We start from the raw sequence: 27,267 nt of genomic DNA, 5'->3' as shown, positions 1-27,267 counted from the left end.
ATTGGGACCTTATCAACTTAATTAACCTTTTTTCTAATTTTGGTCACAAAATTTTTAAATTGTTAATTATATATTTAATGATGGCAATAAATGAGTTGGAAGGGGTTCACCGACAAGAGGTGACTCGATCGACAATCTATTGAGTTAAACATATGTATATCAAATGTTCCGTTACAATGACAAACACATTTCTCTACGGTATTTCCAAAAAAAATAGTTGGAAGGGTCAATGGTATCATGATTTATGTTATTTAAAAATTATATATTAGAATATAAGAGCTTTTTTTTTGATACAAGGGGATTTGGGAAGGGGAGGACTCAAACCCACATCTTAGTGGGTGGGTCGTCTTGTACATGCCAACCATCTTATCGTTCAATTACAGCTAGTTTGACAGAATATAAGAGTTGAAGCAAGCACAATAGTGTAAGCTTATTGGGATCAATAAAATGTATCGGGAGAATTGTAGCAATAAATTTGAGACCCTATGGTGGAGAATATACGAATTAGAGGAAATTAAAAGCACATGGTGATTTTATTTAAGTAAAAAGTAGTGGTTTCAACTTTCAATTTGTGCAATCAGGGTCAAGGGAAAGTGATGATGCGGTGCATGACAAGACATAAAAAAAAAAAAAAGGCAGACAATTGGATAAGGAAATATTGCTACAATGCCTACTTGGGGGCATGGCCAACTTGGGTCATGCATTGCTCTGTGAAGTAATTATCTGGGCCTCATAAATACCATCACCAACTCCCTTCTTCTGCCCAACAAGAATAAAGTTCAAAGGAATTATTTGGGACAAGAAAAAAGTTTAAAAAGTCTCCACTTTATTATTATTATGAATTTGTTTCTTTTTTTGGTACGTCCAATTTGGCTTAATTAGTGGGGGGGAGTCATTAATTTTTGTCAAAGTGGGCATGACTGAATAAATATTAATTTATTATGTACCAGGTTTAATTAATTAATTAATTAATAATGCAAGTGAAAATTTTGTTGGGTGGCGGCGGTGGTGTAATATAATAACGTAAAATGTTGTGGGGGTGGATGGATATCGATGGAAAACATCAGAATCAGTAATAATAAGAAGTTGGAAAGCGAGGGGGGGGGGTCCAAGTTAAATGTATACAGGAATAGGGCAATTGGGCATGGGTGGTGGTGGTGGTGCAGCCCACTTTCTTTTACAGAGAGCTTCGAAGAAGGTTCCGCTGGAATCTCCAGGTTTAATCACACAAGCTGTCAATCTTGACTAGATTGGTCGGCTTGTCTCTTTTACTAGATCAATTTGCAGATGGTGACATGAAATCAGATAAGGCAAGGAAAAAAAAAAAAAAAAAAATTCAGGACAGACGGCTAGTAATGTTTACCCGGTTGGTCCATTGTTTTTCAACATTGGATCTATCCGGCTATCCCGATTATATATATATATATTTTTTTTTTTTTTTTCTGATGTAAAATGTAGACACTTTTTTCATTATTGATTTCCAATATGTGGACGTCAAATCAGTGGACGCACTTATCATTTCACTAAAATCAATAGTGAAAACAAATGTCCGCATTTTACACGTTTATATATAAGTGATAACTATTTAAATGACATCTGAATTTTCGTGAATGAATCAATTTATCTCATGAACTTCATTTATAATTAATTTGGCCTTGAACTATTAAAACAGTAATTTGTCATAATTTTTATCTATTTAGCTGATGTGGTATCAAGCCTGAAAATCACTTGTCATACTAGTAACGGAAAACAAATGCCACATAAAAAAAAATAGACGAAATATGTGCGTAGGAGATAGCTGTAATTGATCATTTCATAACTTGTCCCTATATATATACACGAACAAAGTCAAATAAGTCCTTAAATCAAAACATAATAATTCCTTAAATATTATATAGTGCCTTGGATACTTATCAGCAAATCTTTAGAATAATTAATGTGTCAATTTGTGATAATTAGCATGCGCTTTTGTGCAGCCAAGCTTAGGGTATTTCGGACTGGGTTTAGGGCTTTGAGAAATGCAGATTCAGGTCCGTCAGGAGTCCTTGAGGCCCAACTTAATGGAAAACTGAACTGGGCTTGGAATCGGAAACATTGGGTTTGACAATTGCCATTCATGAGTCCAACCCATTCAAACTCAAACTCTTAAAGTGCCTCCAAGCCATCACATCACTCTCGATGAATCAACCGTCGCGAGCGCGAGAGCGAGAGCGCGCAATTCTTTTGCGTGCTCGAAGCTTGTTTGTGGAAATGCCCCAATTGAGGTGTATACCTTCAATTCTACGCGCCGCGGGCACCATTGGAGGGGAACTTCTTTGTCTGTAAGCGGAGGATTTGTGAGGGCGATATTGTTATGGCCTACGGGTATGTATTCTTTTGAATTCTAATCGCTTTTTGGCTTTGATGTTTCTGTAGCAGAGGGTTAGATATAGTCAGACTAATGATTGTTTGTTATATATGTTGTGAAGATGTGGTTATCCTTGATAGTCCAAAGCTAAGGATGGAGGATTGGACGTTATTCAGAGTTATGTGTTCTGGAACCTCCACGAGCCACAGCCTGGTCAGGTCAGGAACCCTTTTGAAAAATATATGATGTATATAACTCGTTCTCTGTGATATGGTGTCTAATGGAGCTGGGTGATTTTCTGGTACAGTATGATTTCACTTGTCCGTGGGAGATATGACTTGGTCAGGTTCATTAAGGAAACCCAGGCTCAGGGGCTTTATGTCTGCCTTAGGATTGGGCCCTTCATTGAGACTTTGAGAGTGAATGGAATTACGGGTACTTATTGCTTTACTCTTTAATTTATTTCATTCCAACAATTGATGAGCTAACAGAGATATGAAGGCTTGGTATTAAAGACTCTTATGCGTGTTGCATCCAATGCTCGACTTATTTTGTTATTTGCTAGCTAATATAATTGATGTAGATTATGGAGTGAGGAGTATATTTTCAATCTAAATAAACCATAACTTGTAATTTCTATTTTCACTTTGAGTTTTGGGATGAAACTGAAGTGATTTCATTTCAAGTCTCACTGCAAATCACAGTATAGTCAGATGAATGCAAAGAACAAGATGAGAGTTGTATATACACCTGGTTCAATAAAGGTCGACTTTAGTTATCTGAAATGCGTCATTCTGTACTTGGTGCATGAGAGTTGTTATATGTTGAACAGCGGGGGGTTTCCATTTTGGTTGCATGATGTCCCAGGGATCATTTACCGATCAGATAATGAACCATTCAAGGTACAAATATCTCTCCGTCTCTTCCACACACACTTATTACTCATTCACCTCCACAAACACACATGCGCGAGCATCAGTTTGGCATTACATTGTTCTATCTTAGAGAAGTGACCAATGGGTGTTGGGCACGAGCATTGGCTTTTAGTGGGCAAGCATGCATTCCTATCTGTTTCGCAACTGATTAGATAAGCTACATGTCCGGTACATCACATGTTGCTCTACGCTTATTAAGAAATAATTCATAACAGCTTTGAACCAAATTCATCTTGCTGTACGCCTATTATTCATGTGGAATCGCGTGGACATGTTGCACCACATGCCTTTGTCAACAATGTATATGCAGTATACACATAAGTCCCAGTAACTACTTTATAACTATTATAAATGGCGCTTCCTCAAAATAAAAGTTTTCAATATCATTAACTACCGTGGTCTGTATGCAGGTAAGTCCCAGCAACTACTTAATAACTTTTAGAGATGGCGTCAACAATATGTATGCAGGTACGACCCAGTAACTACTTAATAACTTTTATAAATGGCACTCCCTTAAAATATGAGTTCTCGATATCATTAACTACCATGGTATGTGTATTTGAAGAATAAGAAATAGAGATGGAATACTAGGGCATAATATATTAATGAAGAACCTTTTGAAAATCTGGTGAAAAATTGCTGTGCTACCTGCAGGTCATGCATTTTTTGATACACTGTTATTCTACCTTTTTCGCTGATAGATGGAAATAATGAATAAGTTACCATTCCTGACCTTCTGGTTTCCCACTTATTTATCAGCTTTAAAATAATTTATTTCTTCCCTGGATCTGCACGTGGAAGTCATGATGTTAAGGCATTTACTTTGGAAGAAGCAATTGACTTAAACAATGGGACTGACAATATATTCATCCTTAGTGTTATGGTTGGATTACTGGTAATAGTTTTTAGGTTGCATTTCTACCATCTTCCAATCTTAGTGATTCACTAATTATATATGTCAATCAGTTTATCTTTTCCATGTCTACTTGAGGGATTCTGGAGCTTTCCTTGAGAGCAGATTTACGGGCTTAATGATTGTGGAAATACAATGCAATCAGACTGAGCTGTATAATTTTAGCAATATTAAATGGAGATACTAGGTCAGGTGTTCTAAGTAGACCCTGCTCACAATTCTTTCACAAATTGGTTTGTCCTAGATAACAATTCGATGAAAAATACACAAGAAGCAACTGTGAAAGCATCATTATGACTCTTGTCTTTGATCTTGGACTGATACAGGTTGGGCTACTGGGGGAGGAAATTGCAGATATACGCGGAGCCAAATTCGATCGGAGAATGTTGAGTGGAGTGAATTGCTTGCTAACAGTCAATCACTTACGTGGTAAAAGGTACATATATTACTTCTCCATGTGTAGGTGATGACTGACTTAGATTGGGAAAGTAACACTCTTAACAATAAAGACGACTTTATGCGCAAAAACCAAACTATATGATCATGGTTATATTATTTGATCTCACGTTCTATGTACGTACAACTTATTAACAGATGAGTCCATGTAATCTTTGTTCTTCTATTTATGTCTAGTTACCCACACATATGGCCATGTTTGTTATATGAGCTTTTACTAAAAAAAGGCAAAGGCATATACATATATATATGCATGCGATTCGATTCATCCACATTTTAGTCTCATAAATCATTGATTTAGCAGACTGTATGACACACCTATTGGAGATGATCCAGTTGCTTTAAACCTTAGCACGATGGATAAAGGCAAAGTTTGGATCAATGAACTGAGCATTGGTCGCTCTTGGGTTGGGTTTCTTTTAATACATCTAAAGGGAAATCCTTCTCAAATATTGTGAGTATTTCTTGCATCTCTACACTAGTGATATTCCAATTAAACCGAAAAATAAGAGAGCGGAGCATTGTATTTTAGGCCAATTGCATACATGTGTGTGCATGCAATATATGTGCAAATAGTTTAACAATATCTGCAGTTATGTTACTCATGCTTGGTTTTCTTTCATAGGTACCAACCATGTGCCACTCACTGTCCTCAAGACTTCCGGAAATCTCTTGGTTTTGGTTGGGGAAATCAATGGAAATCCTCTCCAAATTCCCTTGAACACCATTTATGTGACAGATCTACTCTACCTCATACTTCTAATACAATCACCTCCTCCAATAATTTTCTTCTGTAAAAAGGTGCCCCCCTGTAACATTTATATGTTCTTTTTACAACAGCAAAAGAGATGTAATTTACTTTTGTCCTGCGCTTATTTCATTTTCTTTTGGAATTTTGGGTATTCCCACTTTCCCAGTGTTTTTATTTGCTATGTATGGTACAGGAGCATTTGATTCGCTTAGGAATAAAATAAAATCAGTCTGTCATACTCAGATTCCAAAAGAGGCAAACGAATTTAACCCTATTCGTCTGTTGGAGCTCTGAGAAAAGGATAGGCAAGTACATGCATTGCTTTATGCGTGTTGGACTACATTTACACACACAAACAAAGGGGAAAAGCAATGCATGTGGGGACAGCTGTGGGTCTGGCAGGTTGGAAAAAATGCAAGCAATTCAAATTCTTATAAAAGAATAAGAATTAATTCCCGCACTAAAATTGAGCAAAATAAATAAATAAAATATCGTAATTTTCATGAAAAACAATGTATTAATTTCTAGGAAGAACAGAGCATTTATTACTACCATAAACAAGCCAGTAATTACCTGTTTAATGCAATGGAAAAAAATAATAAAATCAGTTTGACCTTTTTGGGTTTGATGACAAGATACAGTAATTCAATTAGGATTTAGACCAAAAAAAGAAAAAACCCGGGATTATCTCATTTACTAAAAAATATTATATTTTTAAAAATAATAATAATAATAATAAAGGTAGTATCGTTTCCCGAAAAGAAACATTCCTGTGAAACAAGTAGTTTCTGTTTTTAACCAAGGAGAGAAGGAAGGGAGGGACCATTCTAAAAAAAACACATGTTTGCAAAATTATTTTTAATTTTATTTAACTAATTAACCTTAATTTGTTTTTTTTTTAACGAAGTGGTGTGTAGCTTGGGATCTGGTGTTAACCGAACCAGGGCCCAATAGTCTATCGCATCGGGAACGGGAATCGGAACCGTCGAAGGAACGATACACACCAACTACTGTGGTGGCTCCTGGTTGGGTCAGTCAGAGCGTCAGAGTGAGTAAGCCCCCAACTGCAACCATTTATTCCTTGAATTAATTATCACTAAGTGCGTCAAAAATTAAAAAAAGGGTTTTGTGACGTGTTTACTAAAAATTTATATGTTTGGACTTTTATTTGGATTGGATGTCGAATGATTACATCTGGATTGATTTAAATCCAGACAAGTAAATTAATCTTGAGTACGGTTCGTATAATTAAACAAGACAAGATTTATGTGTTTGGACTGAATTAGATTTCATATCGAAATTTTTTTTTATGTTTGAATCTAGTTCAGAGTATAATTTGTTTTAATCCGATTCGCACAAATTAAATCATACAGACCAGACAAATTTTTGTCATCCTTAATTATCATGTTGCTTCTTTTTCTCTACCTCTTTGACTCTCTTCGCACTTCTCGGAAAAGTCCTGCTTTGTTTTGCCGTTTTGTCTTTGCACTTTTCCGTTTTGTTTTCTTGCCTGTTTCTATCTCTAAGTTTTAGCTTTTACTGCAGTTTTGTTCTGTGTACTGAACCGCAAGATATGCGTATCCGTATTATATTCCGGACTCTACACGGACCTCTATATGGTTTATTATGACCCGATTCGTTTAGCAGCCCTACTTGCCGCCAATTAACCAAAATCAACTCTTCTCTCTCCTCTCCCAACACTCCACTCTCCCTTCTCTCTCTTCTGTATTAGTGTTTCAGTACTTCTGCAACACTTTTTTTTTTTGCCAAAAAAACCTGTGGAACCTGGTTTCTTAACTAGGAGGCGTAGAGATACGATTTCATCGCGTTTGCTTGAATCTTTCCTAGCATGGATTTTAATGCGCCGGTTTGTAGGAGGACTCGTCGCCAATGCGATTTGAGGTTGGAACGGTTGTATGCAGAGTCCAAAGGTATCGAACCATCTCCGTCGGTTCCGGTTCCGGTTCCGGTAAAGGAGTTGAGTAGTAGTGCTGATTCTGATTCTAGCGAGGAGAGTGAAGGAACTGACTCTGACTCTGGCCATGTTGTTCATCGTAAAGGTAAGAGAAAGAGGGTTGTTGATGATGATTCGACTGAAGTAATTGTCTTGGATGACAGTGATGATGGCGGAGAAGAAGAAATTGGTTCTGCATCTGCATCTGTGAATGTTGGGTTTACAGAGAGGAATGAGTATTTGGGTGAGGATGCGGATGATAATGGTAGTCGGACCGAGGAGATTCGGATACGAGGAGGTGGGGGACGTGGAAAGGTCAGTAAAAAGGCAGATGTTGATGATGATATTTGGATTGAGGAGGTTCGAATAGGAGGATGCGGGGGACGTGGAAAGGGTGTTAGGAAGGCTAATGTTGATGAGGTTGCAAACAAGACTACTGATGCAGGGGTTGAGAGTGAGAGTGAGAGTGGCATCAGTGAGAGGGATTGCGATGATGATTATTGGGTTTCAGCGGATGATGGTAAAGACATTGAATTGGGTTTGAGTTCATCTCAGGATACTAGTGATGATGATTTTGAGAGAGGTGTTACGTTATCTGGCGTTACCATTGGAGAATCTGAGAAGAAGAGGAAGAAGGAAGTTGAAGAGAAGCATGGGAGTAGGAAAAGCAAGAACTGGCCTACGGAGGAGCTGGGAAGAAAGGGAAGGAAAGGGGAAGGGAAAGGCAGAGCTGCTTTCTCTAAGAATCTTGACATTTATCGACTTCTTGCTAACTCAATTTGGGAGAAAGACAAACCCTTGGAAGGTGAGGAGGAAGATGGTGATATTACATTGGAGGAGAGCCATGATCAAACAAGAGAAAATCCTCATAAGGTGCCTCTTCCTTTGAAGTTTACCTTTGGTATTGAGGAGCCAGAACCAATGGTGAAATCTGAAGAAGAGATAGAGCTGGAAAACTTGTGGGCCGAGATGGACTTTGCCTCCAAATGTGAGGAAGTTGGCTCCAACAATTTTGCGGAGGTGAGTTTTTTTTCCCGTAATGAACTGATTTAACACAAAAGTATCCCAGTGAAAAAATTCTGTACCAATAGGCTGATATTCATTTCACTGTGAAACTCTTGTAAAGATAGGCATTCACTAGTCACTACATACTGTTATGTCTATTGTGTTTTTTTTTTCACCATATAGCATAAAATACATTATTGGTTTTCATCACCTAGTTCATGATAACGGCTCCATTGGATAAATGAATCATTCATAGGCATCCTTAGAAACCGATAGACTCCATAAGAGATAGATCAATTCCTCAGCCCATTAGTTTATGATTTGTGCTGCTTGTATACACTGAATGCCAACTATAAGTGCACTAGTAAACCAAAGGCTTCTGTAACCACAAGTTAGTAGACTGGATCATGATAGTTTAATGTGTATAACTTTAGTCAGATTACATGAACCTTTTTCAAAATTTTCAACTATAAATGTATCTGCATGTGAGATACTTCCAGTCACTTGTTCACGATTAATTTTCATTTGGCATCAAGTAGGCTCCTCAATCATATAGATAAAAAAAAGTTCTCAAGCTAGTTATGTCCTCAGGTTCTTGATGAAATTAGAATGCATCTCATGGGGATGGGGAGGTGGCGCTCTTCTCAAGTTATTTCCTGGGTTTCTTGTTATATTATTATTTTTCAGTCAGTGAATGGATTTTTATATGAAATTGCAACTTAATTAGATAAATCAATTCTGTGATCTATTTAAGATAAACCCTTGAAGAATCACAGTTGATGCATTTTATAAAATTGTGTCTCATGAACACTTTCTGATGATGTGCAGGTTGAGGATGAAAATGCAAATAGATCAGGCGAAGCCAATAGTGACAGTCTTTGTTCTCAAGGCATGCATAAATTTGTCCTTGATGAGGAGATTGGGATTTATTGCACCTTTTGTCACTATGTTAAGGATGAAATCAGACACATTTTTCCTCCTGTGGTAAGTGGTCTTAGGTTATGCATTCACAACAAATTCGTTTAATTATATTGATTTAAAAAGATTAAGGACGAAAATGAGCTGAATATAATCCTGTCAATGACCAGTTTTCTTATGTATTATTATGTGTTTAATTTTCTTTATACCTTTATATTTTTAGATTTTGGTTTTTGAACCCTTTTGCTCTGCATGTTGTAGGAAAAGCTTCCCACTGAAGTTTCTAGCAAGAAAATTTCATCCAACGGTGGAAATATTTCATTTGATGTACTTCAAGGTGATTTTGGTGACCCCTGCAATGATATTACTGATGGCACAGTTTGGAGCATCATTCCTGGAACTAGGCAAACCATGTATCCACACCAACAAGAAGGCTTTGAGTTTGTATGGAGGAATTTGGCTGGAACCACGGATCTGGAAAAGTTGAAAAACAATGATTCAAATGGTGGTGGCGGTGGCTGCATTATTTCACATGCCCCTGGAACTGGGAAGACCAGGCTAACCTTAGTATTTCTTCAGTCATACCTGAAACTTTTTCCAAATTGCCGGCCTGTCATTTTTGCTCCTGCCAGCTTGCTTCTTACTTGGGAGGAAGAGTTCCAAAAATGGGATGTTGGAATTCCTTTTCATAACATAAACAATCGAGAACTCTCGGGAAAGGAAGATACAATGGCTGTGAGCATTCTGGAGCGTGCTAGGTGCCAAAACCAATTTAATCCAATTCGTATGGTGAAGCTGTACTCCTGGAGCAAGAAAGAAAGTATACTAGGGATCAGCTACAGTTTGTTTATGACACTTGTTGGAGATAAAGGAACTGTAGGGATTAAAAATGAAAGGCTCCTTAAAGAAGCTGAAGAGATGAAGAAGATTCTTCTTGAGTTGCCTGGCTTGCTGGTTCTTGATGAGGGACATACACCCCGGAATAAGAGAAGCAGAATTTGGAATGCCCTTACAAAGCTTAAAACTGAGAAGCGGATCATACTTTCTGGCACGCCTTTCCAAAATAACTTCCATGAGCTCTATAACACATTAAAGATAGTAAGACCTGCCTTTGAAGAGAAAATTCCATTAAGGCTGAAGCAATTTGGCAAGTATTACTATAATTCAAGAAAGAAGTTGAGACTAGATGAGGCAAATGAGAAGAAGTTGGACGCTGGCAGCTCAGTTCCGGATGATGCTATTGAAGAGTTTAGATGTCTAATGTCTCCATTTGTTCATGTCCACAAAGGCAACATTCTATTGAGGAGTGTTCCTGGATTGAAAGACTGTGTGGTGGTTTTAACAGCTGCTAATGTACAGAAGAAACTTCTAGAGATCATTGAACATACACAGAGTCCAAATGTCCTTGATTTTGAACACAAGTTATCTATGGTCTCTGTCCACCCAACCCTGCTTTTGGACTGTGCTTTGTCTGAGAAAGAGGAAGCACTCATTGAGGAATCATCTGTTGGTCGCGGTGTTCTTGAAAAGCTAAGGTATAATCACAGTGAAGGGGTCAAAATGAGATTCCTTATAGAGTTTGTCCGTCTCATGCAAGCAACTAAAGAGAAAGTTCTGGTTTTCAGTCAGTTTATTCCTCCATTAGATTTGATAATGGAGCAGCTTGCTTCAATGTTCAATTGGTCGAAAGGGAAGGAAGTTCTCCATATGCATGGAAAACTAGATCACAAGGAGCGGCAAGCGACCATACATGTTTTCAACGACCCTGATAGCGAAGCTAAGGTTCTGTTAGCATCAACCAAGGCTTGCTCCGAGGGTATAAGTCTTATTGGGGCGTCAAGGGTTATCCTGCTAGATGTTGTTTGGAACCCATCAGTTGAAAGGCAAGCCATAAGTCGGGCTTATAGACTTGGCCAGAAGAGACTTGTGTTCACTTATCATCTTATAGTAGCAGGGACCGCTGAGTGGAAGAAGTACCGCAAACAGACAGAGAAGGAGCGGATATCTGAATTGGTTTTTACCTCTACGACCAAGGAAGATGGTAAGCAAACACAGGATAATTTATCTTCTGAAGATCAAGTCTTGGATGAGCTGGTTCAGCATGACAAGCTCAAAGATGTTTTCAAGAAGATAATTTACCAGCCCAAGGAAGCAAGCTTACTGGATAGCTTTTCTTGAATGGAGTTCAACAATTTTGGCAGGCTCTGAATTGCTGGTATAGGCTTTCTCTTTCATGTCCTCATTTCTTGCATTTGATCCTTCTTTAACAACAAATACTTGCATTTATAATTTTTCTTTAGCTGACTACTTATTGATGCCTTTTGAAACATCTGTTGAGATGTGGTTACTTCATTTGTGAATAAGGTAATTATGATTTCTCTGTTTTGGTATTTTGCAGGCAATTGCAGGGGGCTTACTGGCATGGATTAGTTACTGGGTAGCAACAGATAGGTTTCTTTACATCTCTTTTGGATAGGTTGCTTGACATCTCTTTTTGTGGATGGTACATATTGAATATTAGTGCGAGACTAGTTATTCCTAGACAATTAACATTAAGACTAACTCTGAGGTTTAGCCAAGACAGTTACTGGTTTTCAGAATAGTTATGATATTTTGTAGCATTGCTGATCTTACTTAGTATAAAATTCTTGAAATACCATGGAGCATTTGAAGCATCTGCTGCTGCTGTTGTTGTTGGGGATAGTCTCTGATGTTACTTACTGCATTACTTGAAACGAGACCAAGAATGAAAATTTTGAACTTATGAACTTTTGTGGAGCATTTTGTGGTGGATTGTTGTGTGAACCTGGGAAATCCCTTCTGTTCTTGTATTGGGTGCATAAAAAGTTTTGACATTTTGACTGATGTTCTTTCCATGAGAGCAGGTAAGAGATTCCTAAGAGGATTTCTTCAATACTGCCTGAAGATGATGCCTTCTTTGTGCTCTGTGCCCTCAAAAGCCAGTTTATTGTCATGGATAAGTATATCTTTTGACCAAAGTTTGAAATTTGACCAAGAATTTCTTTTCTTGACACGTGACATTGAGGCCCAATCCCAGTCACATATGAAGAGTTTTTATTCACAGCGACTGGGAGTTTGATGTTTCCGGCCTTTGTCGGTGATCCGACAGGGACATGAACCAGATAAGTTTTGTCTTGTAATTCTAAAGAAAACTCCTAGGGTACGTTATGCGAGATTTGGTGTAACATGGTCTGTCTCTCTCCACCTATTTGATTTGCTCTGTTTTACCATTTCTCTGATTTCAACTATAATTTAACACAGTCGAAGTCTCTTGTTGCAATTATTGCCCGGTTAAGAAGGAAATTCAAAGAGTGGTTGAAAAGGGAGAAACTTTCTCTGCACCCAAATCTACCTTTTCAGGTTGTCAATCCTTTATGTCAACATGTGTATGCTTAGATTAATTGCTGACCTCAACACGGAGTTTAATTGATGCCACCACATGCTTTGTTCTTTCTTGTCTCACTGGGTTACTTGCATAAAGAGTAGCGAGTGAGCTTCGAACAAGCACCAACAAAATGGTGTCGAAATCTGTGTTGCTATTGTTTTTCTGTTTCTTCGCAGTGTGTTTAGCGGCAAATGTCACCTACGATCGCCGTTCTCTTATCATCGATGGACAGCGGAAGCTCCTTATCTCTGCTTCCATTCATTATCCTCGTAGTGTTCCTGCGGTTAGTGCGTTTGATTGTTTGTTTCAGTGAAGGATGCATCTGCATTTCACTTTCTTATTTGGATTGCTTGTGTTCTCAATTTGTCAATGTTTGGTGTGTGTGGTAGATGTGGCCGGGGCTGGTTCAAACGGCCAAGGAAGGAGGGGTAGACGTGATTGAAACTTATGTTTTCTGGAATGGCCACGAACCGTCTCCTGGCAATGTGAGTCATTGACACTTTTTGGTGATTTCCAGGTTGCATTTGAGTAATGTTTGGATTCGCTGACGAGGTTTATTTCTTACTTGTTTTTGGTGGACTTTTAATCTTAGTATTATTTTGGTGGGAGATTCGATCTGGTAAAGTTTGTGAAGATTGTTCAGCAAGCTGGGATGTACTTGATTCTTCGAATAGGCCCATTTGTTGCAGCTGAATGGAATTATGGGTATTTCTACAAACTTTTTCTTCTACTAAAACTGAAGGTTTATGCTTTGACTTCTGTTAGCGTGGGAAACTTTCTTTACATAATTACATGTAGTTGTATGACACAGGGGTGTGCCTGTTTGGCTGCATTATGTGCCTGGTACAGTCTTTCGGACTGATAGCGAGCCCTTCAAGGTATAAAAATGCACTTTCCAGAACCTTGATTTTGTACATGAAATAAAGTATGGATGATTCCCTAACCTACTCTATCTTCTTGCTGCGCTCAGTATCACATGCAGAAGTTCATGACATACATAGTGAACCTTATGAAACAGGAGAAGCTTTGGGCTTCTCAGGGAGGTCCAATCATCTTGTCCCAGGCAAGTGTAACTTCTAATCTGCTTTACTCAACCCAGCATTAAGCAAGTCTAATGATTTGTTTGAACTTTTGTGACTGTTTACCTCAACTCCATTTTGTGATGAATGTATTACGATTGCAATTTGCACCTTTCGTTTTGATTGCAGGTTGAAAATGAGTATGGTTACTATGAGACATTTTATGGAGACGGGGGAAAACGATATGCCATGTGGGCTGCTAAAATGGCTCTGTCTCAAAATATTGGTGTACCTTGGATAATGTGCCAGCAGTATGATGCTCCTGACCCTGTGGTAAGAATTTTGTCAAATAAAAGCTCTTTAAATTGTGCTCCCAGAGTAGTTCTTCTCCATCCTGCAAAAGTGCAAACTGTAACCATAACATGCTCACTTAGTTGCTTGTTTAACCTTGGACATGGTAACCTTTTTTATTCTTTTGGATGCAGATCGATACTTGCAACTCTTTTTATTGTGATCAATTCAAACCTATTTCTCCAAACAAGCCAAAAATTTGGACAGAGAATTGGCCTGGATGGTAATGTTAAATTTCTAGCGTTTTCTCTTAGTTTTTGAATGTTCATTCAATAGTCTCTTAAGTGGCTTGCTTTGACTATACTTGAAGGGGCACAAAATTGGTCTAATATCTAGAAACTATAAAGTTAAATCTTGATCAAAGTCTTTGGACCAGTCCTTCAACAATCAGGAAAACATTTTTATTGGCGGCACAGAGCTCTTTATTACTGGAGAGTTAACTGATGTCATTCTTATGTATTACTTAACTCTTAACTGATGTATTGATGATTAATGTTTATCCACTCTCTAGTGGCCAGGATTATGATTGGGGAATCTTGAGATGTGTTAAAGCCAATATTAGAGGCATTGGGGTCCCTTTTGTGAGTTGCCTTATGCTTTAGCTGGCACGCAAAAGGTTGTCGAACTTTTTCATTGAAAGCTTTTTCCCCTCTTTCATTATGTTGCTTTTCTTTTTTATTTCTTTAGGTTTAAAACATTTGGAGGTGCAGATCCTCACAGACCACCTGAGGATATTACTTTTGCTGTTGCTCGTTTTTTCCAAAATGGTGGCAGTGTACAAAATTATTACATGGTAGGTATCTTTCATCCCATAAATATCTACTTCTATTTCGTAAGTTCATAAGATGTAATTTGATAACTGAGTTGGACTTGTATGTTTTATTTGGTAGTTTCTTCACATTATCGTGTTACTGCACCTTCTGTTGTGGTTGATGTTATAATTTTGCTTTGTTGTTCTCGTGTATATAGTATCATGGTGGGACAAATTTTGGCCTTACTGCTGGTGGTCCATTCATGACTACAAGTTATGACTATAATGCACCAATTGATGAATATGGTGAGATATTAGCTTTCCATTTGTCATAATGTGATATAGTAGTTAAATAATTGTTACAGAAAATGGTCTTTTCTTTCCCTCTGACTGCATGTGTGTTATAGGGTTAGCTAGGCTTCCAAAATGGGGTCATCTTAAGGAACTTCATAAAGTTATCAAGTTATGTGAGCATGCATTGCTGAATAGTGAACCATTTAATTTGTCACTAGGCCCTTCTCAAGAGGTACTCAATGTCTTTGAATAGTTTTACAGTCTTGCAATTCCTATTTTAGGCTGTTGTATGATAGAATCTACATTGAGTTCTTCTGCAGTTCTTGGCACCACTTTCTTCTCAGGCAGTCATATGAACTAATTACCTTTTTACTGTGATTTAGGCCGATGTATATGCTGATGCTTCAGGAGCATGTGCTGCCTTTCTCTCAAATACTGATGACAGAAATGACAAGATTGTAGTATTTCGGAATGCATCTTACCACCTGCCTGCATGGTCAGTCAGCATCCTGCCTGACTGTAAAAATGTGGTATTCAACACAGCAAAGGTAACTCTTCCTAAAATGCCGTGCCTGCATTTTGCTACATTGACACAGTATTATCGCAAAAAAATTTTCAATTTTTGTTTCTAATTGAATATCAAGGCAAATTATAATGGTACGCATCCTATTTGATATCTCCACAATAGGGGAAGGCTGCTAACATCTGTGAACCATAGGTCCTGCCAGTGGCGGTAACCTTGTGCATTGAGTTTCTTTGTTATACATTCTGGCATCTTTCAATGAATGTAGTATCAATAATAGGCAAGTTTATGTGAAGCACATCATAAAACCGTTTCTTTAACTTAGCACTCTTATGTTCATTATTTAGTTGGATATTGCATGAAAAGAAAGGATGCCCACATGGCGCTCCATTCCATGAAAGGGTGAACTGTGGTGGGCCGCCAAGCCCAATGTTAATGACCCCTGTTGGGAAGTTCATTATTACCAAAATTGTAAGTAGAATCTGGAGCACAATGCATGGTTTGGGTGGTTCCTAACAGAAATTGGCTAACAAAATCATCAAGTGCAGAATCCTGGAACCCACGAGCAAAATATATACTCCATAGCAAGACTGAAACTGTCATATTTTGAGTCTTGAGACCTGAACTGAAGGACGCAAAAAATGCAATTACAATCAGATTTCTTCTTTCTTAGAACAACACTGCTAAGATGTGCTTTGTGCATGTTCTTAAAACGCCATTTGATTCTTGTTCTGTGTCGACTTTATTCAGTTGCACATGAAACGTTCTACAGGTGGGTTCCCAGACCTCTGCAGTTGAAATGGTATCTGAGAATTTGCGGCCATCAGTGACGTCATCCAATAAAGGCTTGAAAGCTCTTAAATGGGAAGTGTTCATGGAAAAATCAGGGATCTGGGGTGAAACAGACTTCATTAAGAATGGACTTGTGGATCACATCAATACCACAAACGATACTACTGACTATCTCTGGTATACGACAAGGTTGGTCTTTCTTTAAAGCAAGCTCACAGAATTATTCAATAAGGTAGAAGGTTTCTTTTCAGCTATTATGTGGCTTTGGTCAAACAAGATATTGCTTGATACTGGTCTGGTCACATCAATACCAAACTATACACGTGCACTCTTGTGGCTGACATGTTCAGTGTGATCCGTCATAGCTATTTTGCAAATGAATCTGTCAACTCATCAAGAAATGGTACTAAATTCTCTTGCTTTTGTGGCAGGGAATGTCTGGCATGTAAAATTAACGAATCTTGCATCTAAACAAGAGTAAAAGCTTTCGAAACTAAACTAGTAGTTTCTATCAATTGCAGTATAATTGTTGGCGACAATGGGGAGTTCTTGAAGAAGGGCAGTCGACCAGTTCTTTTAATTGAATCCAAGGGTCATGCTCTACATGCATTTGTGAATCAGGAACTTAAAGGTTATTGTCCTTTTTCTTTTGAGTTTCTATTCGTGCAGTGTAGCCCTTTTACATTGTGTTATTCAATCTTTGTAAAAAGTAATGAATTATTATGCAGATTTTTAATGCATTGTTATGCTGAGTTTAATTTCTTATATATGCAGTGTCACGGTAAAGTTATTTGAGTGTTAACCTAAATTTGTAACAACTATTTAGACAAGCTTCTAATAGTGACAAAGTATTTTATCTGCTTCCAATATCAGGTAGTGCTTCTGGGAATGGGACCCGTTCACCCTTCAAATTTGAGAACCCTATCTCTCTTAAAGCCGGGAAGAATGAAATTGCTCTACTAAGCATGACTGTTGGATTACAAGTGAGTCACTTTGAGTTTTCATATGATTTGAGGATCCCATACACTGGAAAAAATGACCGATTTTGTCTTGATCTTGGTATTCTTTGTGAAATTAAAAGTCAGCACATTTGCATGTAACTATGTATCCGGAATTCATTATGCTAAATTTATAAGCTCTTTAACTTTTTCTGGTTCTGCCTTCAGACTGCGGGACCATTTTATGAATGGATAGGAGCTGGACTAACAAGTGTCGAGATTCAGGGATTCAATAATGGGACAGTGGACTTGTCTACATATAATTGGACTTACAAGGTACTTCTCCCGCTCAGGAGAGCATTCACTCTATATATATGTATAGATACATATATCAAATGTCACGGAAGCTCTATTTTTGAAAGACCGATATGGGTGCCACTTAGTACTAACTAAAAAGAATGAAGCTTCCAAAACATTGTTAAGGGCATTACTATTTACACTAAGATTAAGATTCCGTTTGAAACCAAAAATAAAGAGTGTTTTTAACGAACTTGCCTTAATAGCTCTAAAAGGTATCTCTAGATCCAAGGCGGGGACGAGGTCTATATTTTTTACGTGAGGCTGATGGGCTTATGAATTCTTTATGACTATTGTGTGGTTGGAATGTGAAGACATGCCATTGTTATTATTAAAGGTTCTCTGTGAAAATCAGAAGTGGCATTAGGCCGTGATGAATATGGCTATAAGGTCGAGAAAATACTATTATTTTATTCTTACAGGCCGCATTGTGTAACTGCAAAGTCAATTTGCAGAACCTGAAGAGGCTGTAAAATCTTGTGAGCTGAATGGTGAAAAAATTTCTTGAATTGTTTGCATCATTTGAAATAGTTGAAATGCTTGTTTATATCTCTCTTCCTGCATTTCAGATTGGATTGCAAGGAGAACACCTAGGTTTATACAATGTGGATGGCGCGGTTCAGGTCAATTGGCAAGCAACCACAGAACCACCTAAACCCTAAACAGCCTTTGACATGGTACAAGGTGAGCATTTGCTTGTGAATGACACCTTTTACTGTGCTAAAGAAATAAGTTGTTATTTATAATCAGATGTAGACGTTACAGTTAGAGGTATTAATATCCATTTGAACTCTTCATCGTATTTGAAATGTTGCAGGCTGTTATTGATGTTCCATCAGGGACTGAACCTGTTGCGCTGGACATGCTTCATATGGGGAAAGGTGTAGCTTGGTTGAATGGTGAAGGAATTGGAAGATACTGGCCGAGGAAAACAACCGTGTATGTGAAGTGTGTTAACGAATGCGACTACAGGGGTAAATTCAGTCCTGACAAATGCAATACTGGATGTGGAGAACCTTCGCAGAGATGGTAATACACTAATACCTGAAGGATTGATCTTACCATTTAGATGAGGGACGAAAAAAAGGAATTCTCATGCATCTTTTCTTGTTTTAATTGAATAACAAATTGCAATCGCTTATGATATTATGTCCTGTATTCCTGTTTGATTCTGATAACTATCTTCATTCTTTAATAGATGGCCGAGTGTTAGCATCGAAGTTACATGGCTTTTTTAAAAAAATTTAACTATAACTGAGCTTTAGACATTATTTGCGACTGTCATTGCACAATTTGAGAAAGTTCTTTCGCGAATATATTTTTTTTTAAAATAAAAAAAATCCAAATGGTCCTTTAGAAAATGTGGATGCTAGAAAAATATATGATAATGCATGAATATTACTTTTTGAATGCTTAAACCTCTTGAGGCTTTAAGATGCATTTGCCCTGCATAGCTTGAATGTTTCTACAACATGTTTCAGCTCTCTTGAAGCTATTTGTGACAACTTCTAGATATTCGTCTTTGTGAAGCTTTCTTAATTATTTTCATTTCCTTTCAAGTATTAAACTGAAGATTGTTGAACAAATGAAAAATTCCATGTTGTGACTAGTTTTTTGTTTGGGTAGGTATCATGTTCCACGGAAAATCCAATTCGCAAGAAGAAAGATCGCTAGTGTTTGTGCTTTCATTGCAGAAGACTACCCCTTGGTTGAACGTGGGGATAGCAATGAGAATGGCAGCAGTAGAGCTGCTGTCTGTCTGAATTGTCCGGAAAATACTCGTATATCGATTGTAAAATTTGCCAGTTTTGGGAGTCCAACTGGAACATTTGGAGCATACGTCAAAGGAGACTGTCATGATCCAAATTCCATTTCAGTAGTTGAAAAGGTATATGCTGATGCATCTCATCTTACCCGTAGCACTCTTAGCATTCTTATCGACCTGTCAAATAACTCTTGGCTCATCAATTCCATGTTTGGCACAGAGCAGTGCTTTACAAATTTCGGACATGAGAAGTCTCTGCATCTCATCTCTATGAGATTCTTTTGTTTTTCTGGTATTTTACTGACATGCCATTATTTCTCACATTCCTAACATGGTTCACACTGTTTTTCAGGTCTGCCTTAATAAAAATGAGTGTACCATAGAGCTAACAGATGAGAATTTCTATACCGGCGGGTGTTCCGGCGCAACAAAGAAACTTGCAGTTGAAGCAGTCTGCTGCTGAAACTAATGCTATTCAACCCCCCCAATACTATATTTTTGACTACAAACACCAGGAAGAGAGATTCAAAGATAGGAAGCAGATTTATGAACAACTTTTCTTTCTTTACAATTTGATCTTCGTTTGTTCCAGGAATGACTGTAATATTATGATTCCTGTTACTTGAGATAAATGTTGTACTAAGTGGGCATCAAGCCATTTTTGTGATAATGGATAGTTTAGAAATGCTCTACCTTGATCAGATCCCAGGAACTTACAAGATGCACGAGTTGCATAGACTTGTGCACTACATTAATACGACGTCGTTTGGTGATAAAATCGCTAGAAGCGTCTGGTTGGGCTTATGGGACCTATTGAGGGCCTGATTGGGCCTTTATAATCTAGTAGTAGTCTCTCTTGTGGCCCAGCCCATAAACCCACTCGATTATTTATTTCTTCCATTCCATCCAAACTCCGCCTGCTTCCCCAAGGACCCCAACTGCGTTTCTGTGACTTCTCTGCAAGCAATCCGCTGTATGCTCGTCCATCACAGCTATACACGTTGGGATTTATTAATCTAGGGTTTTTCATTCCTTCTCTTTGTCTACTCCATTTCCTTTATATGATCTCTCTCCCGTGAAATGAGAACACAAATGCGAACCATCAACATACTTCTTCTACTGCTTTTTCTTAGCTCCCAAACAGTCAATTCCTGGAAGAGGGAGGAGTTTCGTAACTGCAACCAAGCCACCTTCTGTAAACGCGCCCGATCCCGTAAGCCAGGCGAGTGCTCTCTAATCGCTCACGACGTCGGCATTTCCGATGGTGAGCTCACTGCGAAGCTCCTCCCCAAGGATATCCCTGATCAAAGCCACGAAGAAGATCAGGAGCCTCATCAAATCAAGCCCTTGATTCTCACTCTCTCAGTCTACCAGGATGGAATTCTGCGGCTCAAAATCGATGAGGACCCGTCCCTGGACCCGCCTAAGAAAAGGTTCGAAGTTCCCGATGTGATTATCCCTGAATTCGATGCCAAGAAACTATGGCTACAGAGGGTTTCCACGGAGATCATCGACGGGGATGTGGGATCATCCTCGATCATCTACTTATCCGACGGCTACGAGGCGGTCGTCCGCCATGATCCCTTCGAGGTCTATGTCCGCGAAAAGGGACGTAATGTACGGGTTGTCTCGTTGAACTCTCATAGTCTGTTTGATTTCGAGCAACTGAGAACGAAGAAGGAAGGTGAGGATTGGGAAGAGAGGTTCAAGAGTAACACTGATACGAGGCCGTATGGTCCGCAGTCAATCAGCTTCGATGTGTCATTTTATGATGCGGATTTTGTGTCTGGGATACCTGAACACGCAACGAGCCTTGCTCTCAAGCCCACCAGAGGGCCTGGGGTGGAGGAATCGGAGCCTTACAGGTTGTTCAATCTGGACGTCTTTGAGTATCTCCATGAGTCGCCATTTGGGTTATACGGGTCCATACCCTTCATGATAGCTCACGGCAAGTCGGGCAAGTCATCTGGATTCTTTTGGTTGAATGCTGCGGAAATGCAGATTGATGTGTTGGGGTCTGGGTGGGACGCTGAGTCTGGGATCTCACTGCCTTCTTCACAGAATCGAATTGATACCTTATGGATGAGTGAGGCTGGCATTGTTGATACATTCTTTTTCGTGGGATCAGGGCCAAAGGATGTTGTTAAACAGTACACAGTTGTAACTGGTAGGCCTTCTATGCCACAGCTGTTTTCTACTGCATATCATCAATGCAGGTGGAATTACAGGGATGAGGAAGATGTGGAGCATGTGGACTCTAAGTTTGATGAACATGATATTCCTTACGATGTTCTGTGGCTTGATATTGAACATACTGATGGGAAGAGGTACTTTACTTGGGATAAGGTCCTATTTCCACACCCAGATGAGATGCAGAGGAAATTGGCTGCAAAGGGTAGGCACATGGTGGCAATTGTTGATCCACATATTAAGCGGGATGAGTCCTTTCCCCTGCATAAGGAGGCTACTCAAAAGGGGTATTATGTTAAGGATGCAAGTGGAAAGGATTTTGATGGGTGGTGCTGGCCTGGCTCTTCTTCATATTTGGATATGTTGAGTCCAGAGATTAGGTCATGGTGGGGTGACAAATTCTCATATGAGAACTATGTTGGCTCAACTCCTTCACTTTATATTTGGAATGATATGAACGAGCCTTCTGTCTTCAATGGCCCAGAGGTATGGTAATACCTATTTCTTGTTACATTTTTATAAGGTGATCACTTTATATTTCTCCTGAATTGTATCTCATTTCTAAAATCACATTTTTTATGCTTCTAGTAATAAATGGGAGATAGAAGGCATATTCTCTAAATGAATAGCTATATTTCTGTAATATTTTCACGTTCCATATGGAGAGTACAGGAAGAGGGGTTCGGATGAAGTAGTTATCTATCATTGTTTAGGTTACTCATCCAAAAAGAGGATAAAACTAACTGCCATGTGGTGACAGATAACAATGCCAAGGGATGCTTTACATAATGGAGCTGTGGAACATCGAGAATTGCATAATGCATATGGATACTACTTCCATATGGCAACAGCTGATGGGCTTTTGAAGCGTGAAGATGGGATGGATAGGCCTTTTGTTCTGTCAAGAGCATTCTTTGCAGGAAGCCAAAGGTATGGAGCAGTTTGGACGGGAGACAATACAGCAGATTGGGATCACCTTAGGGTTTCGGTTCCTATGGTGTTGACACTTGGTCTTACAGGAATTTCATTTGCTGGTAGTTATAATAAAAAAATTCTTACAGTTACTGCTGGTTCCTTTTATCTTAGAGGGTCATAGTAGTATCCTTTTGCAGGTGCAGATGTTGGTGGGTTTTTTGGTAATCCTGAGCCAGAGTTATTAGTCCGCTGGTATCAACTTGGTGCGTACTATCCTTTCTTTAGGGCCCATGCCCACCAGGATACCAAAAGAAGAGAACCTTGGTTGTTTGGGTAGGGAATTCCCTTCTGTTTAAGTTGTTTGCTATCTGTTTTTGTGGGCTGTTCGTGTGGCAGGTGTGCTTTTTTTCTATTTCTTTCTCTGGTGGCAAGAGATGATAAAATCTCCTAAACTGCCGAGGAGGGAGAGGCCTGTGTTGGGTATTTGTGAGATTGATTGAATAAGAACTGAGGTGGAAATTTTTTGTAGATATGCATTATAGTTATTATTAAATATAATCTTATACACGGTATTAAAGACAATGTTTTAAAACTAGACAAGCCCAAACTGACTGGGACAAAAGTTTTGATTGAGTTTTAAAACCAATAGGTACTTTCTAAATGGAGTACATGTGTTTCTGTTTCTTGCATAAACTTGAGGATGTGAATTTGAACTGATTAGAAATAATTTAATTGGATTATGAAATGATGAAGTTTTTGGTTATGCCTGGGAATGTCACTTGCATGGTCTTGATATTCTTGAACAGTGGGCATATGATGTTAGCATAACTTGTCCACAAAATAGTTTCTCTCTAATGTTTTGGTATTGCATTTCCTTCAAGCCTTAGTTACATGCATTTCTTTTTAACATATATTTTAAAGCTGAATTGATGTTGCTGTAACTTATTAGAAATTGATAATTGTTTGTATAAAACAGTTTTTTTTATTTACAATTACAGAGAGCGGAATACGGAACTTATAAGAGAGGCAGTACATGTGCGTTACATACTGCTCCCATATTTCTACACCTTATTCAGAGAGGCGAACACTACTGGTGCTCCTGTTGCACGTCCATTGTGGATGGAGTTCCCTTCTGATGAAGCTACTTTCAGCATTGATGAAGCTTTCATGGTTGGAAGCAGTCTCTTGGTGCAAGGAGTTTTTACAGAGGTACTAGAATGGCCTGATTATTTTTCATTGTCTTACTTTCTTCTTATACTGGTGTCACAAGCTATAAGTTTCATTCAACCAGCGAGCTAAACATGCATCAGTGTATCTGCCTGGTAAAGAGTCATGGTATGACATGAAAACTGGAACTGCCTATAAGGGAGGCAAAGTTTACAAACTGGAGCTTTCAGAGGAGAGTGTCCCTGCTTTCCAAAAGGCTGGAACCATCATACCAAGGAAAGACCGTTTTCGTCGAAGCTCTACTCAAATGGTTCATGATCCTTACACTCTGGTATGTAGTTGATGTGCAGTCTTCATCTTACATGGGTTTTTATTATGTATTTTCCTTTCGGGTTTGATGGGGGCCATCTAGGAAGTTTACAAGATTATGCCAGTTAAAACCTTACCACTGAAATGAAGAGGCCATCTCAAGTAACAAAAATTCTATGATTTATTGTGTGGCATGTGTTCAACTATACTTGACTCAAAGTCAATTGAACATTAATCCCGAACTACTTGACTCGATTTATACTTGAACCCCACAACTTCAAGTAGTCAAGCCCCAGAGGCAGAAGTTCAAATGAACAACAGCAAAAACAACGCTGTTCCAGATCATTATTATAATAACAATAGTAATAATAATAATAATCACAAACTAATTTGATTCACTGAATGAATCTGTCTGCATCCATTCGTCTGTTTTTGCTGAATCTCTATTCTCTGTGATGTTTCTTAGAATAGAAGTCAATTTCCCCTCCCCAAACATCCCCATCTCCCCTCCCTCTCTCTCATTGATACCAAGTTTTACTTTTCTCCATTCTTGTGATTTTTTTATCCATTTGGCTTGTAATCAATTCATACTTCTTCGCTGGTGCCTTGACAGCTCAATGGGCATTTTGGCCAAATCCTTAATTTTCCTTCACCTTCGTACTATCCGCCTTATTGAAATCTTTGATATTTTTTTATGGATAGGATTTGTCCTGATGCTTATTGTACAGTTGTGCATTGATAGTGCTTTAATTTCCATCAATTTTTGTTTCAATTTATTATTGTTACTCTTTTTCACAATACTAATTAAAAATCAGATTCTTGTGCAAACATTAGTTTAGGTTTAGCTTTAGTCTGGCTATAACTTCTCTCCTAAAACTCATTTCAACCATGTAGGGGTTTATTATGACTTCATGCATAAGGATACTGATAATTATTGGAAGTTACCACTTTGTTTATAGCATGAGTAGCTACTAAAGCTAGTGTCCGTGTAGGTTATAGCCTTGAACAGTTCCCTGGCAGCTGAAGGTGAACTCTATGTTGATGATGGCAAGAGCTTTGAATATGAGAAGGGGGGCTACATCCACCGCCGCTTTGTGTTCTCAAATGGCAAGCTTACCTCCTTAAACCTGGCTTCTGTTTCGTCAAGAAAATCTAAATTCTCTTCAGAATGCATTGTAGAGAGGATTATACTACTTGGATACACATCCGGACCAAAGAATGCGCTCGTTGAACCATCGAATCAGAAGGTTGAAATTGAACTTGGGCCACTTTGGCCTCAAGGCGGACGTGGGGCAGCTGTTATGACCATCCGCAAGCCTGGTGTCCGGATTTCAGATGATTGGACGATTAAAATCTTGTAAGCGCTGCGGATTTCCCATTTATGTTCAACCAGGAAAACAAAATCTCCATTGTTATAACACTTGTAGGGACGTTTTGATGAGCAGAAAGCTCATGGAGTTTGGTCATTGACCTTGATCCGTGTGCAATTTACACATAAAGCACGCCGCCCCGTTCTCTCCCCTTTTGCTCTCCCAAGGGGCCTCAGTATTTAGCAACGAATGGTCCAGGCTTCCAGAGTTGATAAGACTGGGTTTTTAAGATTTTGATCATGTTAACATTGATCTGGGCCATGTTTTTCTTGTGCATGTTTAGAAATAGAGTGATTTTATTTGCACACCAAGATTTCTCATCTTTACACCACTTTTATTAATTTTTTATTTACATATGAATCCCTATATATGAGATACCTAATATGCCCTTGAATGAAAGGAATGGAATAGAGAATAATAAAACAAAATATTAGAATAAACACAATAAATCTGATACCAATGGATCTAAACTGCAGCATAGATGAAGACATGTAAGGGAACAACTATTGTCGGTGTAGCATAGCTTGAAGGTGGTGGGTTTCAGATGAAGGATAATGAACATAATAAAACGACACCAATGGATCTAAACTGTAGCAGATGAAGGATGGAGTGTTAATCTTCAGCAAATGGATGACATGTGAAGAACAAGCTGCACTTGGTGTAGCATAGCCAGAAGGGTGTGGGATGCATGGCACGGAGCCTTACTTTTTTTGAGGGATATAATACTTTCGTTCCTCTCTCTTTATCAGAAGGAAAGTTTTCCTTCCTTTCCATAATAATGCTAGTATCTGAGAAATGATAGTCAGCTGATTTAGGGATTTCAAGGGTATGTTAGGTTTAACATTATTAATTTGGTGTAAACTTAGATAAAAATGGTGTAAACTTATATGGAGAAAATTGTTGATGTAAAGATAACAAATCTTGGTGTGCAAATAAAATCGCTCTTAGAAATATCATGGTGCTCTGAAGTTTTGAAATCCTTGAACAGAAATCAAGTTTTCTCACTTGTAGTGAGATACTGTCGTTGAAGATCTTGGTTTTCCAACTAGAAGTCAATTTTTCAAGGCATTAATATGCAAGACTGGTCGAATTTAAATCCTTTAACTAGAAGCCAACCGATCGATGAGGCATCTCCTTCTTCCAAATGCAAGTTGGATGTTCTCTATAAGTGGTAAGAAAAATATAGTGCTGAAACCCTAGATAGCTTACTTAAATTACCTATGTTAGACATCCACTAATGGAAGTCTGAAAACTCTGGTTACAGATTAGGGGGTGGTTGTAGGCCCAATCTGGTGGGTGCTTAATGGGATCTTGACCTAACCTACAAGCATTACACACTATGTATCAAAAAAAATGTATGTGTAGACTCATTATAGAGTATGAGCATGGACCCACTACCCAATTCGATGGCGAAAGCCTTCAAAGTTCAAACCCACTTTCAATGGTGGCTGCTTCTGCAGTTTGCTTCCCTCCATACAAATACAATGATGCCTTGTCACAGTCTAACATTAAATATCCCCTGCCACAAAAACCCTAATACTCTTTCTTTGAAATCTGTTCAACTTTGATTAATATACTAATTAATCTTTGAATATTCTAACAATAATGTAATGATAAGAGCACTTAGTTTGTGCAATAACTAATCTTTCCTTGGTCTCTGGGCATCCATTGAGATTTCCATTGTTTATTGCAACACCACCTCAAAACAACCAATCAAATAAATGGTGATTACAAAGCTATGGAGGAGGAAGAAAGCATTGATTATTCTCTTTGAACAAGGATGGAGAAGAGATTAGACACGTTAAAGACCAATTACAAAAGTTGGCTTTAATGGGTTTTAT

General features: G+C 38.4%; 3 protein-coding genes and 1 pseudogene across 4 annotated transcripts; all 4 read left to right on the top strand.

The window, feature by feature from the left end:
• Positions 1-1,144: 1,144 nt before the first annotated feature.
• On the top strand, positions 1,145-5,640 carry LOC120002474. The gene is made up of 9 exons (XM_038851247.1): positions 1,145-1,217; positions 1,977-2,030; positions 2,152-2,364; positions 2,469-2,565; positions 2,655-2,782; positions 3,180-3,249; positions 3,693-3,750; positions 4,522-4,631; positions 5,277-5,640. Exons 1-7 carry the CDS (start codon positions 1,145-1,147, stop codon positions 3,694-3,696), a joined length of 639 nt encoding a protein of 212 aa, XP_038707175.1. The 3' UTR covers positions 3,697-3,750; positions 4,522-4,631; positions 5,277-5,640.
• Positions 5,641-6,321: 681 nt separating this feature from the next.
• LOC120002990 (SNF2 domain-containing protein CLASSY 3) lies at positions 6,322-11,812 on the top strand. The gene is made up of 5 exons (XM_038851878.1): positions 6,322-6,454; positions 6,948-8,376; positions 9,190-9,345; positions 9,541-11,494; positions 11,678-11,812. Exons 2-4 carry the CDS (start codon positions 7,252-7,254, stop codon positions 11,455-11,457), a joined length of 3,198 nt encoding a protein of 1,065 aa, XP_038707806.1. The 5' UTR covers positions 6,322-6,454; positions 6,948-7,251; the 3' UTR covers positions 11,458-11,494; positions 11,678-11,812.
• A 973-nt stretch (positions 11,813-12,785) lies between these two features.
• LOC120002993 lies at positions 12,786-20,008 on the top strand (annotated as a pseudogene).
• A 370-nt stretch (positions 20,009-20,378) lies between these two features.
• Positions 20,379-26,403, top strand: LOC120002992 (probable glucan 1,3-alpha-glucosidase). 2 transcript variants are annotated; one of them, XR_005469223.1, is made up of 7 exons: positions 20,379-22,151; positions 22,426-22,699; positions 22,778-22,913; positions 23,579-23,789; positions 23,872-24,078; positions 25,049-25,711; positions 26,377-26,403. XR_005469223.1 is itself a non-coding variant. In XM_038851879.1 (6 exons), exons 1-6 carry the CDS (start codon positions 20,556-20,558, stop codon positions 25,415-25,417), a joined length of 2,793 nt encoding a protein of 930 aa, XP_038707807.1. In that variant the 5' UTR covers positions 20,379-20,555; the 3' UTR covers positions 25,418-25,731. The 2 variants fall into 2 exon arrangements, 1 of the variants encoding a protein (XP_038707807.1); XM_038851879.1 differs by lacking the exon at positions 26,377-26,403 and having other exon boundaries at positions 25,049-25,731.
• Positions 26,404-27,267: the final 864 nt, after the last annotated feature.

Source organism: Tripterygium wilfordii, chromosome 7 (assembly GCF_013401445.1).
Source record: "Tripterygium wilfordii isolate XIE 37 chromosome 7, ASM1340144v1, whole genome shotgun sequence".
Lineage (NCBI taxonomy): Eukaryota > Viridiplantae > Streptophyta > Magnoliopsida > Celastrales > Celastraceae > Tripterygium > Tripterygium wilfordii.
This window is presented reverse-complemented; position numbering and strand designations above follow the sequence as displayed.